The sequence below is a fragment of the Haliaeetus albicilla genome, chromosome 4 (genome assembly GCF_947461875.1).
Source record: "Haliaeetus albicilla chromosome 4, bHalAlb1.1, whole genome shotgun sequence".
NCBI classification, from domain to species: domain Eukaryota; kingdom Metazoa; phylum Chordata; class Aves; order Accipitriformes; family Accipitridae; genus Haliaeetus; species Haliaeetus albicilla.
The window spans coordinates 46,410,285-46,424,383 of NC_091486.1; the positions used below are offsets into that span (position 1 = coordinate 46,410,285).

General features: G+C 59.6%; 3 protein-coding genes across 10 annotated transcripts; all 3 read left to right on the forward strand.

Annotated features, from left to right (window-relative positions):
• Positions 1-490: 490 nt before the first annotated feature.
• Positions 491-3,152, forward strand: SLC25A34 (solute carrier family 25 member 34). Of its 2 annotated transcripts, none has more exons than XM_069780455.1 (5): positions 491-1,454; positions 2,015-2,080; positions 2,434-2,586; positions 2,691-2,825; positions 2,902-3,152. In XM_069780455.1, exons 1-5 carry the CDS (start codon positions 570-572, stop codon positions 3,058-3,060), a joined length of 1,398 nt encoding a protein of 465 aa, XP_069636556.1. In that variant the 5' UTR covers positions 491-569; the 3' UTR covers positions 3,061-3,152. The 2 variants fall into 2 exon arrangements, with proteins under 2 accessions (XP_069636556.1, XP_069636555.1); XM_069780454.1 differs by having other exon boundaries at positions 499-1,454; positions 2,921-3,152.
• On the forward strand, positions 3,149-6,717 carry TMEM82 (transmembrane protein 82). Of its 2 annotated transcripts, XM_069780475.1 has the most exons (6): positions 3,149-3,596; positions 3,681-3,753; positions 3,994-4,168; positions 5,225-5,633; positions 5,989-6,176; positions 6,283-6,717. In XM_069780475.1, the coding sequence occupies exons 1-6, from the start codon at positions 3,467-3,469 to the stop codon at positions 6,343-6,345; spliced, it is 1,038 nt and encodes a 345-aa protein (XP_069636576.1). In that variant the 5' UTR covers positions 3,149-3,466; the 3' UTR covers positions 6,346-6,717. The 2 variants fall into 2 exon arrangements, with proteins under 2 accessions (XP_069636576.1, XP_069636575.1); XM_069780474.1 differs by having other exon boundaries at positions 3,393-3,753.
• A 931-nt stretch (positions 6,718-7,648) lies between these two features.
• On the forward strand, positions 7,649-12,478 carry FBLIM1 (filamin binding LIM protein 1). Of its 6 annotated transcripts, XM_069780473.1 has the most exons (9): positions 7,656-7,762; positions 8,812-9,141; positions 9,903-10,111; positions 10,482-10,615; positions 10,709-10,820; positions 10,914-11,083; positions 11,189-11,367; positions 11,470-11,587; positions 11,922-12,478. In XM_069780473.1, the coding sequence occupies exons 2-9, from the start codon at positions 9,116-9,118 to the stop codon at positions 12,033-12,035; spliced, it is 1,062 nt and encodes a 353-aa protein (XP_069636574.1). In that variant the 5' UTR covers positions 7,656-7,762; positions 8,812-9,115; the 3' UTR covers positions 12,036-12,478. The 6 variants fall into 6 exon arrangements, with proteins under 6 accessions (XP_069636569.1, XP_069636568.1, XP_069636574.1 ...); XM_069780468.1 differs by having other exon boundaries at positions 7,649-7,762; positions 8,986-9,141; positions 11,189-11,587; XM_069780467.1 differs by having other exon boundaries at positions 7,653-7,762; positions 11,189-11,587.
• Positions 12,479-14,099: the final 1,621 nt, after the last annotated feature.

Here is a 14,099-nt window from a genome sequence, read left to right on the forward strand (position 1 = left end):
CACATTCATGGCTTCAACCGTGAATTATCTGTCCCGACGCTCCGGCCCTGTTTATCCCTGGATCCTGGAGATATTCCCAGTCTAGACAAGGAATAAACAACCACAGGGCCAACCCCCAGTGTCACCCACCTTCCCCATTAACCCTCCCTTGCCTTTGGGGATCAAAGGGGGGTGATTTTGGGGGGGATATTGGGGATGGGGCAGCCATGGGGGGGGGAGTTTGTGACTTTGGGGGTTCCCCCCCACCAGTAATCACTGAAGTGGCTTGGCCATGGCTATGCCGTGATGTAAACCTGGGGCCCGAGGGGTCACTGTGCAACCCTAAAAATAGGAATCCATGGGGGAGGTGGACAGTGAGACCCCCCACCCTCTCCCCTGCAGCTTTTTGGCCTGGGAAACTCCAATTTCAAAACATTTTGGTAACCCGAGCGAGGGGCTGGCACTGGGAGAGGAGGGTGACACGCTCCCCGTAACCCCCCAAACCACAGTCAAAAGTGCAACGAGTTGACCAGTCCTTATACCTCCACCCCTCCCTGGGGTTTGTCCAGTTGTCTGCAGGGGGGGGGCTCATGGCTGTGTGTGCCCCCCAAAACCGCCCTTCCTCAGCTTTTATTTCCCTTTTATCATGCCTTTTTTTTTTTTTTTTTTTTTTAGAAACAGCCCTTTTTTTTCCCTATTTGCGCTGGGGCACCACCGAGTCACGTGAGACAAGGACGCCCGGCCGGGATTTGGCTGCCAGGCGTGCATCGGTGCTGGGGTGGGGGGAACGCACCCCCAGGCCTGACCTTTGCCCCATATCCCTTCCCCAAATTTGTGGGTGGCTTTGGATTTGGGGAGGGGGGGTGTTGGTTTGCAGGAGGCGGTGTTCGCTCTCCCGCCCCCCCCCCCCGCTATTTTTCCCTGCAGTGTGGGGGGGCGGGGGGGGGAAGGTGGAGCCTGGGGCCATCCCTGCAAGCAGGTGCCGCATGGCGGCCGGTACCGGGGCCCTCGCACCCTTCCCCGGGCCCCCCTCCACCTCCCTGCATGAATTCCCTTATCCCCCCCAAAGCAGAGCCCGCGTCGCACGAGGTTCCCCAGCCGGAGGGGTACCGCCGGCTATCGATTTGGTGCTGGGAGCGACGGCCGGTTGCTTGGCCTGCGTCCTCACCAACCCGTTGGAGGTGGTCAAGACGCGGCTACAGCTGCAGGGCGAATTGCAGCCCCCCGGTACCTACCCCCGACCCTACCGAGGGGTGCTGCGGGCGGTGGGGGCCGTGTGCCGGGCCGATGGGCTACGGGGGCTGCAGAAGGGTCTGGCCGCCGGCCTCCTTTATCAGGGGTTGATGAACGGCGTCCGGTTTTATTGCTATTCCCACGCCGAGGACGCCGGCTGGACCGGGTATCCCGGTGGTACGGTGGCTGCCGGGGCCGTGGCCGGGGCGGTGGGAGCTTTCGTGGGCAGCCCCGCGTACCTGGTGAGTGCCGCTCTGCCCCAGAAGCCCTCGCATCGGGGCGCGGGGGGGGGGGGGGGGCATTGTGGGGGACACCCCCTCTTCCAGAAGCTTTGGCTGCATCCTATAAACGCTGGCTCGGTGCATCCCTTCTCCCCCTGCTTTGCTTTGCTTCACCTCAAAAATGGGGGGCTGCTTTGTGCATGCTTTTTGCCAACCACCACCCCCTTCTCCCCCCTCCCCCCCCCGGAAACCTGAGCAGAGAAGCCCCACGTATGGAAATTGGGGTGGTTTTCCCCCCTTTTTGGGGGGGTGTCTCCTGGTTTTGGGAGTGCAGAGCTCAAAGTGGGGGGCTGCAGCGGGTGTTTGGGGGGGCCCTTTGCCCCAGGGCACGTGGGGGGGGGAGAAAAAAAATAGGGTTCAAAGTCTGAAAGCACCGTTTGGCAGCACATCTGGGTGCCCCACATCTGCCGGAGAGGCTCAAAACACCCCCAAAAGCTGCTAAGAAGAGATGGGGGGAACCACAGCCCATCCCAGGGAGGGGCTTGAGGGGGTTTCGTCACCTGGCGTTGTCTCTCCCCCAGGTCAAGACCCACCTCCAAGCCCAGACGCTGGCAGCTGTGGCCGTGGGCCACCAGCACAACCACGAGGTGAGGGGGGACGGGGGGGGGTGGACAGGACGACACAATTTGGTGGCACCTTGGCTGCGCAGGCGCCGGGACCCAGCGGGGACGATGCTATTTTGGCCACCGGGTATTTAAAGCTGCTGTTTGGCAGCTAGGCCCTGTATAGATGCTATAAATAACGGCGCAAGGATGGGGAGGGGGTGACAGGGACACGGAGTTGTGCCACTGAATTCTGACACCCCTCAGGACCTGGCCAGAGCCACGGTGGCTTCGTGCCACCCACCAGCAACGGGGTTTTTGCACGCTGGGGTGGGAAATTTTGCCAGGGTGGGATGCACCATTGTCGGTTTTTTCCCAAATTTCCTCTTTTCCCCCAGAGCATCTCCAGCGCTTTCAAGAGCATCTACAAGCAGCACGGGGTGGCGGGGCTGTGGCGGGGGGTGACGGGCGCTGTGCCCCGCGTGGCCGTGGGCTCGGCTGCGCAGCTCGCCACCTTCACCTCCGCCAAGGACTGGGTCTGCGAGCGCCAGGTGAGGAGGAACACGTGCCGGATCCGGTCTCCGTCAGCCCCTCTCACTCCCCTTTTTTTTTTTGGGGGGGGGGGGTAAGAGCTGATGACCAGCATTTCCCGCAGTGGTTCAGGGAGGGCAGCTGGGCTGCAGTGCTGGCGGGGGGCATGGTGAGTGGTGTGGCCGTGGCGGTGACGATGACGCCCTTCGACGTGGTCAGCACCCGTCTCTACAACCAGCCGGTGGACGCCAACGGCACGGTAAGGCCATTTGGCAAAAGACAGGGAGCTGGGGGACATGGCTTTTCCCGGGATTTCATCCGGCAGGGGTGCGCAGCCGGCTCCTCTCTTCCCAGGGCAAGCTCTACAGGGGTTTTTTGGATTGCATCCTGCAAATCTCCAGCAAAGAGGGGCTGCTGGGCTTGTACAAGGGCATTGGCGCCGTCTACCTCCGCCTCGGCCCCCACACCGTCCTCAGCCTCTTCTTTTGGGATGAACTCAGGAAGATGGTGCAGCACCAGCAGCCCCCGGGGCCATAAGACAGGCTCCCAGCCCCACTGTGGACACTAATAAAGGGGTTTTTCTATTTTTGGTGTCGTTTCAGGGTCTTTGGGGTGGTATAAATGGGGGGGGAGCTTCGTGCCCTGCAAAGCCAGGACCTGAAACGCTGTGATGCATCAGGCTGGAGAGGATAATGGCGGTGCCGGGGTGGGGGGAGATTAAAGATGCTGGTGGTCCCCAAGCCCCACCATGTGAATCCCATCACCGCATCCCTCTCCCCACCCTAATTTTCCTCTCCATGGGGCAGCTGGAGCTCAGCTCCTCTGGCCAGGGCTCCACCTGCCCCTGCTTGCCCCGGCAATGATTTACTAGCCGGGGGGGCCGCTCCCAGCCTCCACCCCATGGACTTTGGAGCTGGGGCCTGGCTATGCCGTGGCTTCTCTCCACCAAAAATGTTTTCTCTGGGGTCCTGGCTGCCGGCATTGCCCGGGCTGGCATGGGGCTGGGCACTGCTGGATGCACTCTTGCAAGGTGAGAGCCCTTGGGGGTGGCATGGGGACGGCTTGGGGACAGCCTGGGGGACACTGGTGACCCGCTGCTGCCTTTTCCCCGCAGGGTTGGTGGGTGCCTGCGCCGTCTCGGTGCTCTGCAGCCTCCTGAAAGTTTATCTCTACATCCAGTGCCTGAAGTAAGCGCCGGCCCTGCTTCTCCCCTGGGGGATTTGTTTTGGGGAGCTGCTTTTGGGATCCACTGTCTGGGCGGAGGGGCAGCTCTCAGCACCCATGGGTGTACAGGGCAGGGGCTGCACCCTCCGCTCCCTGCTGCAAAGCATAGGGGAGGTCTCCGAGGCTGTCACCCCATTTTGAGGTGGCGGAGGAGGAAGGGGACATTCCGTCCGGCTCAGCGTGTCCCCCCCCACTGTCCCCAGTGACCCAGAGAGGCAGGCGGAGAAGGAGGCGATCCGGACGCAGCGGTGGGTGCTGGAGTCGCTGCACGTGGTGATGCTGACAGGCGTGCTGGCGCTGGTGGGCTCCCGCGTGGCTGCACTGGTGGCACTGGAGTTCTCCCTGCGCGCCGTCTCCACCATCCTCTCCCTCGGCAAGGTGAGATGGGATGGGGAAACTGAGGCACGGCAGAGCGGTGCTGTGGAGGGAGCCCTGAAACTGTGCATCCCTTGCAGATTTGCAAGGGGATTGCTTTGCAGCTGTGCATCTCTTGCAGATTTGCAACAGCCATGGGGGCTGCGGCATGGAGGAGAGCATGCATCACTTTGCAGGCACACATCCCCTCGCTGTTTTGCAACACCCGTGGGGAGGACAGGGAAGATGGCGTGGAGAAGACCATGCATGGCTTTGCAAACTCTGCAGGGAGGATGAGGGCTGTGGCATGCCTGAAATAATGCATCCTCCTGCCACTTGCAGCACTCATGGGGCACATGGGAGCCCTGGCATGGAGGAGCCTATGCATCCCCCTGCTGCTTTGCAACCTCTGCAGGGAGGATGAGGATGGCTGGCATGGAGAAAACCATGCATTGCTTTGCGTGCATGCATGCCTTTGCAACCTTGCAGCCCCTTGCTGCTTGCAACACCTATGGGGAGGACAGGGGCTGTGGCATGGAGGTGACCGTGCATGACTTTACAACTGTGCATCCCCTTGCTGCATGCACCATCTGCAGGGTTATGGAGGGCTGCAGCATGGAAAAGGCCATGCATGGCTTTGCAACTGTGCATCCCCTTGCAGCTTTGCAACACCTGCAGGGAGGATAAGGGCTATGGCATGCCCGAAATAATGCATCCCCTTGCTGCTTACAGCACCCATGGGGCATACGAGAGCCACAGCGTGGAGGAGCCTACACACCCCCCTGCTGCTTTGCAACCTCTGTGGGGAGGATGAGGATGGCTGGCATGGAGAAAATAATGCGTTGCTTTGCATGCATGCATGCCTTTGCAACTGTGCAGCCCCTTGCTGTTTGCGACACCTGTGGAGGTGCAGCATGGAGGAAGCCATGCATTGCTTTGCAGCCATGCATCCCCTCGCTGCTTGCAACACCCATGGGGGTTACAGGGAGGCTGCAGCACAGGGAAGCCATGCATCGCTTTGCAGCCATGCATCCCCTTGCAACCTCCACAGCAGCTGATGGTGCTGTCCCGCTCTCGCAGGGCACCCACAGCAGCCAGCTCTACCTGCTGTGCCAGTACTCACTGGGCTGCGGGGTGTCCTGCGGTCTCAGCTTCTTGCTGGAAGGGGCTCCCCACAGGACCTGCAACCTGGTGCTGGCGGCGGGGCTGGCGGGGCTGCTGGCCGCCTACACCCGGCGCCTGGCTCGTCACGTCTGCACCCTCTATGAGCTGCACAGCCGAGCACGTTACTGCGGCATCTGCATCCTCCTTCTCGCCGCCGGTCATGGCATCCCTCGGCTGCTCTGGAATGCTTTGACCATCACCTTTGCTGTGGCCGATTTGGCCGCCGTGGTGCTCATCAACCGGGATTTCCTCTCCACGGCGGAGGCCGTCCGCTTCTGGATGCCGCTCACCATCTGCTACACACTGCTGGTCATCTCCATGCAAGGTGAGAAGGGGACCGAACCCCCAATTATGTTGTGGGGGGGGGGGTTTGGGGGGGGGGGTTATGCCCTGGTATGGAGCATCCTGGGGCTGTATGGGGGCTGTATGGAGCATCCTGGGGCTGCATGGGAGGATAAGAGGCCAGCTGGGGTTGTAGAGGGGCTATATGGGGCATTCTAGGGGTATATGGGGCTGTATGGGGGCAGAGGGGACATCCTGGGGCTGTATAGGGTCACCTGGAGCTATATGCGAAGCCACCCCATAGCATCCCTGAAATCCATGGTGTCCCCTGGTTGTGGGGCTGGGGAGGGGACGGGGCCCCCCCCCATGGTGGCCACCCCAACACCACGTCCTTGCAGAGGAGACGCGGCAGAGCACTGGCAGGCGGCCGGTTTACCAGACGGTGCTGGTACGAATGGGCGGCCTCTTCATCCTCCTCCTTACGGTCGGCCGTTGGACTGATGTCCTCCATGTCCTCGTCTCGCTGCTGGGAGAGCTCTGGTGCCTGCTCCACGCTGGCGTCATGCTGGAGGCATGCCGGCGGCAGGTGAGATGGGGTCACCTCCCCGCCAGGATGTCGGGGTGAGGAGCTGGCAGCAGCCCTGAGGCCACAGTGAGGGGCCTTTCTGCTTCTCTTCTTCCATCTCCTGTAGGATTTCGGCCAGCAGTCTCGGCTGGATAGGCGGTTGGGATCGAGATCAGAGGAGACGTCCTGATAAGCTGCGGGGTGTAACCAGGCATCAGAAACTCAGGGTGGCTTCACTTGGCTCCCCGAAACGCGGGCACCCCCAAATTCTCCCCATCACAGATCCCCCATGGGGACAAAGGAAAAAGGGCTCCTAGAAGATGCTCGACCCCATCCCACAGGGTGGGGGAGGTTGGGGGGACATTCACATGGCCCCTGGTTCTTGGGGGGACCCCGTGATGCTGCGGCAGTGGTAGGGGTTTGCTCTCTGGTCCCACCGAGGACGTGGGATGCTGGCAGATGTCCCTGTCCTCGGTGGCTGCAGGGCTACACTGTCACAGCGCAGGGGCCTCTGGGGACTTATAAACCTCAGAAAATAAAGGGTTTTTTTCAGCAAAATCCATGGGCAGAGCGAGCTGGGGTCCTGTTGTGCTGGAGAGGGACTCGGAGATGGCTGCAGTGCAGCTTTTTGGAGGAGGTGGGTGGTGCAGTTCCTCCCCAGGAAGGGAAACTGAGGCAGGGAGGGAGTGACCATCTGGCTGAGACATGCCTCTGTGCCTCAGTTTCCCCACCTGGCTGCAACTGGCTGTGCCATGCCATGGGACAACAGGCCCTGCGCAGGTGGGGTGCAATTTGGGGAGGGAGGGAGGCCCCAGAGGTGGCTGCTTGCCTGAGCAAGAACCTGCAGCCCCTGGAGGGGGGGAGCAGGAGAGGGGCTGGGGCAGTGTGGGGCATCCTGGGGCTGTGTGGGGGCACATGGGAGGATAGGGGGTATGTGGAGGCAGTGTGGGGCATCGTGGGGGTGTATGGAGCTGTATGGGGCATCCTGGGGGTGTATGGGGGCTCAGGGGGCCACCTGAGGCTGTATAGGGGCACATAGGCGTTCTGGGGGTGTATGGGGTGGTACATGGGGCACCCTGGGGATGCTGGGGGCCATCCAGGGCTGTATGGGGAACACCGGGGACATGGGGCACCCAGAGGGTGCCTGGGGTAATCACAGGGGTCCATGGGATAACCTGGGGGGTGTGAGAGCACGGATCATCTCAGAGCACATAGGGGGACCCGAGGGGCCATGGGTCACCCTGGGATGCATGTGGCAGCCAGAGGGTTCAGAGGGCTCCCTGAGGCTGTATGGGGCACCCTGAGGTCCCATGGAGCACCCTGGGGTGCATGGGGCAGTCAGAGGGGCCCACGGGGCACCCCAGGGTGCACAGGGCACCCTAAGAACATACCGGGCATCCTAGGAGGGGTGCATGGGGCACCCTAAGGACATGTGCCCCCCCACCCCACCCGAGGCCGTGGGGCAGGGAGGGGGGAGGAGGAAGGGAGGAGGAGGAGGAGGGAGGAAGGGGCGGTGATGCCGGGTGGCTCTGCCTCCCCGCTGCCCCCGCCGCGCCGGGCAGGGCGCGCCCGCGGAGCGCACGGAGGGACCCGCACCGGCTCCCCAGGTAGGGGACGGGGACGGGGACAGGGCCACCCCTCGAGGGGCAAAGCGGGGTTGCAGGGCCCCCCCCACCCCGGGCAGGCGACCCCCCGCCCGGTAGGGGACCTACATCCCTCAAGGTAGGACCCCCCCCTCCCCCCAGGTAGGGGACAGGGGCCACCCCCAGGTAGGGGACAGGGGACACCCCAGGTAATGGGATAAGGACCGCAGAGCCGTCCTGGGATGGGACAAGGGGACCAAGAGCCACCCCCAGGTATGGGGCGGGGGACATCCCCACGTAGGGGATTGGGGACACCCCCAGGTAGGGGATGGGGGGCTCCCAGGTTGGGGGGGGACACGGTGGGGCCACCGGCCACATAGGGGACAGGGCATCCCCAGGTAGGGGACGGTGGTCTGCGGGGCTACCCGGTGGGAGATAGGGGATTGCGGGGGGGCTGCAAGGCCACCCCCCAGGTAAGGGACAAGGGGACAGCAGGGACACTCAGGGAAGGGACAAGGGGACTCCAAGGGCTGTGACCCCCCCGCCCGTCCCTTCTCCCTCGGGCATCCTCAAAGCGCTCTCCAAGAGGTCCCCAGCGCAGGGAACAGAGTTGGGGGACAGTTGTAGGAGGGCAATGCCCCATCCCAATTTTGGGGGGCATGTGGGGGTGCCCCATAAGTGGCCCTATCCCCGTTGGTCCCAGCTGGGCTCCCACCCCAGGAGATTTTGGGGCGATGCTTGTGGGAAACCAGGGGGGCCCTTCCCAACGTGGCCTCGGCCATCCCAAAACAGTATGGAGCTACGGGGGGGGGGGCAGACATCCCCCCCAAAAAAGGGAGGGGGGTGAACCCCATTAATGCACCCCTCAAGCCTTAACCACCTGAATGGCCCCCGGCTTGGGGGGGGGGGAACTGGGGGGTGCCGCGATGGGGCCGCTGGGATCCCGTCAGCCTCGGCACAAAGAGGAATGCGATGAGCACATGGTTCCTATTAGCCCTGGAGATTTTTTTTTTCTTTTTCGGGTTGTTTTTTTATGATTATTACTCCCCACCACCACCACCTATTTTCTGCAGCTCAGCCGGGGAGGAGGAAAACCGGCAGCTCCCGCGGGCGAGGATTTGAGCAGCCGGGCAAAGGCTGGCAGCGCTGGAGCCCGTTTGGGGTTTTGCCGGCGGGGAGGGAGGGAAGGAGGGAGCGAATCTGCTCAGGGTTTTTTCCTATTTAATCCCTTCCCCTGCTTGAGTCAGAGGCTGAAATCACCAGCGTGCACATCCTGAAGCTTATCCCCCACCACGGGGGGACCGGCTGCCCCTGAAAGGATGCACTGACGTCTTTGAGCGGGATTTTTGGGGGAGCAGAGCCACCCCGCACCAGGGCATGAGACCGGGCAACTCGTCACACAGGTATTTTTCAGGCCGCCGATTAATCTCGAGGATGAATCCTGCTTCACTGGCACGGCACCCCGGCTAAAGCCTCGGGGTTCCCCCTTCCTCCAAACCATCCCGTCTGGGAAGGGGAAGCTTCGCCCCGGCTGCTTTTCCCGTTGGGAAGCTGAATAAACAGTCTTTTCCTTCCCAAGCGGGGTTTATCAGGGTCAGGCGCATCCTGCCTGCACCACCAGGCGATGCTCGGGGCCGTTTCGGTGACGGGGATGTGGTGATTTGTAACATCGTGCCTTGGTTTCCCCATCTGCAAAAATAAAGGGGGGATGCCTTGAGCTGGAAGTGATTAGCGGGGCAATGGGGAGCTAGGGGACCTAGAAACACTCCAAAAAAGGATTTGCAAAAGCAGATTCATTGCAACCCCATTTTTAAGGGGAAAGGTGGGTTTTTTCTGCTGCCTGCAGGAAGTTTAATTGCAGGTGGGGGCAATAAGAGGAAATAAAGGGGGTTAAGATGCTTACAAAAGGGTGGGGTTTGGCCACAGAGGCATGAAAATGGGAGATTTTGGCTGCTGCTTTGCTGGGACCCTTTACCCTGTGTCGTCCCAGGCATGAGACCATTTATTGCTGTGACGTGGGACAGGCACACTCGTTCCTTCTCCCTTTCCGGGAGGGTGAGGAGGGAGGCGGGTTGAGGCCGAAGGGCAGTGTGGCTGCGGGAGCTGCCGGTGCACCCGTGGGTTTTGCTCTCTTTTATCTTATTTTCCCTAAAACCGAACCCAGATCTGGCCCCTCTATGGCTTCAGCAATGCTGCCAGGGAAAGCGGAGAAGAGGATCGCTTCATCAGTCTTCATCACCCTGGTGCCACCGCGGAGGGAGGTGGTCACCAAGGAGAAAACCCAAAGAGAGCCCCAGCCGGACAGTGTCGAGGTCCCAGGCAGACCTCACCCCCAGAACCCACCGCCGCAGCCCCCCACATTGCCCAATGGAGGTGAGGGGCGTCCGCAGGGGGCTGCAAGTGGTGTTGGGAGGATGATGATGGTGCTGGGGATGCTGCGGAGATGCTTTCCTAAAGGATGCGTATGCAGGCAGGGAGGGATGGGGGTTTTTTTGGGGGGGGGGGGGCTATTCCCCAAATCCCTGCACCCATCCCGGGATGGATCCGGCTGCTGGGGAAGGGCTGTGTTTGCTCTCCATCGCCGGGCGCTTATCAGTGCTGTTTGTCCACTCTGGCTGGGACAGCGTTTGCTTTTGGGGCATGTCAGCAAGCGCCGCTGCAAAGCTGTTGGGGCGTTATTGTGACAGGGCGTTATTGGATGTTATTGCCCCCCTAAACCTGCCATGTCTGGCTTTCACTGCAGAAATCTGCCCAGCGGCCCCCATGCCTTCATCCCCGCCGGTCCTCGTCCTCTCCGAAGCGCCCCAGCCCTTGTCCGCAGAGGCACTGGGTCCGGCGCTGCAGCAATTGGACCTTGCAACACCTGCCACCCTCCAGGTGAGGACGATGGGGTGCAATTGCCCCAGTGCCTCAGTTTCCCCACCTGCAAGAGCATAAATGTAGCATGCCTTTGCTTTCCCTGCTTACCAGGCTCCTTCTGCCCTCCCCACTGAATTGAGGCTGCCCAAATTTTGCCGGGAGCAAGCGGGCAAACCACAGTGGCAGGATGCGAATGGGTACCCGGAGAGGGACAGCTCCAGAGGTAAGGGGGGGACCCAGCTGTGCAGTGTGGGCTTGTTCCCAGTTCGGGAAACTGAGGCACGCGGCACCCAACCGCTCTCCCTTCTTCCCGCAGACATCTGTGCCTTCTGCCACAAAGTGGTGGGACCCCGGGAGCCAACGGTGGAGGCGATGCGGAAGCAGTACCACGCTGATTGCTTCACCTGCCGGACATGCCACCGGCTCCTGGCTGGCCAGCGCTACTACCAAAGAGATGGGCGGCCCACGTGCGATGCCTGCTACCAGGTACCCATCCTTCCTCGGGGACAACCAGCGCCCTCAGAGGAGTGGCAGATGCAGTTTCTTGGAGTGGGAGCTGGCATCTCATGGTGTGTGTCCCCCAAACTTCAGGCCACGCTGGAGAAATGTGCCAAGTGCCGGGGGCTGATTGCGGAGCGCATTGTCCGTGCCCTGGGCAAGGGCTACCACCCTGGCTGCTTCTCCTGCACCGCCTGTGGCCGGGCCATTGGCGCCGAGAGCTTTGCCGTGGACGAGCGGGATGAGGTGTACTGCGTGGCCGACTTTTACAGGTCGGTGAGCATGGAAATGGGGGAGCATCCCCCATGTTGGGGGGGCTCAGCTCATCCTCGTCACCCCGCAGGGCTCATGCCGCTCCTGTTTGCTCCCACCAGGAAATATGCTGCAGTTTGCAGCGCCTGTGAGCACCCCATTGTCCCCCGCGAGGACAAGGACACCTACAAGATCGAGTGCCTGGGACGCAGTTTCCATGAGAGCTGCTACCGCTGTGAGGTACAGTCCTGATGGGCCCCCAAAAGCTGAGGTGTTTGGCACCGAGCCTTTGCAAAGCATGGCCACGGGGCTCACAGCGCCCAGGGTTATTTTTTAGGCAGCAGTTTATCTTGCAAGTGACAGGGAGGGGGAAAAACAGATAAATCAGGTTAAAAGGACAATGTGTTTGGCCAGGAGAGCTTCAGCTTTTCATGCTTTTGAAGTAGTTTGCTGCTTTTTTCCAAGTGCTGGTGGATTTTGCAGGGAAGGTGGGATATGATGGCACAGTGTGTCACATGCAAATGCAGCATGGGGACCCCTAAAACATGGCTTCCCTTTCCCCTCTCGCCCCCAGAGCTGCGGGACGCCCTTATCACCAGAGCCGACAGAGAATGGGTGCTACCCTCTGGACGACCACCTCCTCTGCAAGTCCTGCCATGTCCGCCGGCGAAATGAGTCGTCCTGCTAAAACCCCGTGGCTTAGCCTCCATCTTCCAACACCAGCCACTAAAAAGGGGGTGCACCCACCAGGATGCACCCTGCAGCTGGTCCCGGGGTGCCTGCTGCACCCCCAAATAGCTGCACGACCAGCATTTTCATCACCAAAATGTACCCAGGACCCCAACCTGCTGGGCTGGCCAAGCGGAGAACAGATGTAGTGTCCCAGCATGGCTCTGTGCTCGTTACAAATGTAAAAAGCCCTGGCAGAGCAGTGGTGGTGGAGGAGCTGAGGTTTCATTCACTTATTTCTTTTTTTAAACTCCTTTTCCGAGGCCGGTTTGGTTTCCTTGGGTGTTTTTTCTTTCTTCTCAAGCTTCCTTGGGGTTTCAATTAAACATTTCTCTCTGCGGTGATGCAGAGAGCAGGCACTGATTTAGTTACTCGCAGTTAAATAAAACCCCAAGTTTAAAACTCCTTGTTTCTTTCATCTGCCCTGCATTCCAAACCCATAAAATGCAAGTTTAAAAATAAGAAAAAAAGCCACTTTTTAGGTTTTATAGACATGGCAAAAGTCAGGTCGCTCAGGACAATAACGCAGCTGACTTCGGGGTGCAGCAATTTGGCAGATGCCGCTGTCGCCCCAGGGGAGAGCAGAGGGTCGTTTTTTGGGGCCGGACTTGGGATTTTACGATGTGCGGTGGTGTTGATCAAAGGGTGTTTGGTGGTGGGGATTTTTTTGCAGACAGCCTGTGCTTTCTGGGTTCCATCTCAACCAAGTCCCAGAGCCGGCAGAGGGCAGCCAGAGCACAAATTCCTCCATCAGGCAGAAAAACTCCGGCTAAACGCACTCCTATATCCCATAGCCCCGTTATTGCAAGTTATTCAAGACATCGCTCCGCCATCAGAAGCTTTTCCATCTTCTCTGGGTCCAACCCCCAAACCAGCAGAAATTAGACTCTTTTTCTGCGTGCCCAACATCTGTGCAACTGATGTCACTGGTGCTTAGTGGTTTTGTTTGCGAGGGCATTGCAAACCAGCTGGAGAAAGAGGGGTTTTCTTTTTAACTGAAAGCGCTTAAAAAGCCACAAATCAAGAGCAGAAAATAGCAAGAGCATCTGAGATTATGTTTAATGCTTTCCTGATGGAAAAAAGGGAGCTGCTAAAAAAAAAAACAAACCCACCACCAAACCAGCAGCCATATGCTTCTAGGTCATGTTGTATAATGTCTCTCCAGCACATGCTATATTTATGAATGAAAGGGTTAATGTATGGTTAATGTATGCACTGGAGTCCAGTGGGCTGGTTGATTAATCACACCAACTCCACAATTATTTCCTGCCAACTCTCCCCATCTACAAAGCCTATTACTCAACGTTTGTTAATGTGCGTCTACGGCCCATCAATCAGGTCATAACTTGCTATAAACTTACTTATAAATAGGATGTTAATGAAAAGTTGCGGTCTGTCCCGGTCACGTAAGTAGGTGGCTTTGGGTCCGGCTGGGTGGGGACCCTGTGTCCCATGCTGGGGAAGTCCCATGCTCAAAGTCACCTCTCGCTTTCTAAAGTCTTTTGCCTGGTGGGGAAAACCAGGCACCAAAACAAAGACGTGGGCAGACTTGGTGGTGGCCAAAGGGAGTGGGGAAGGGAAGCCCCAGAGAGCATAGGCTTGCTTGGTTTTTTTGCAATACGGGTATTTTCCCAAGCGAGGTTTTCAGGGAGGATGGAAACGCTGATACTGAGTGGCATTTTGGATGCGTTCTTGCACACTGGCTTAAACCCTCGGGGCAGCACCCTTGGGTGCTCAGCAAGCTATGCTACCCCTCCGCAGAGCTAATGGCAGGAAGGGTTTCAGGTTATTTCCCCTGCAGAGCAAGCCGGGATGGGCTGTTAGCACCAGGACTGCGGCAAGTTTTGGCTGGAGGGAGACGGGGAAATGTTTTTATCGACGTGAAGCTTTGGAGAAGATGCTGGAGGGTGAGGAGAAGGACAAGGTAGAGCTGGAGAGTTTGGTGGCACGGTGAAGGGACGCAGAAGTGGTCAGATTTGGCATACTTTTCCAGGAGCAGAGGATGACAAGGGACAGGGATCGA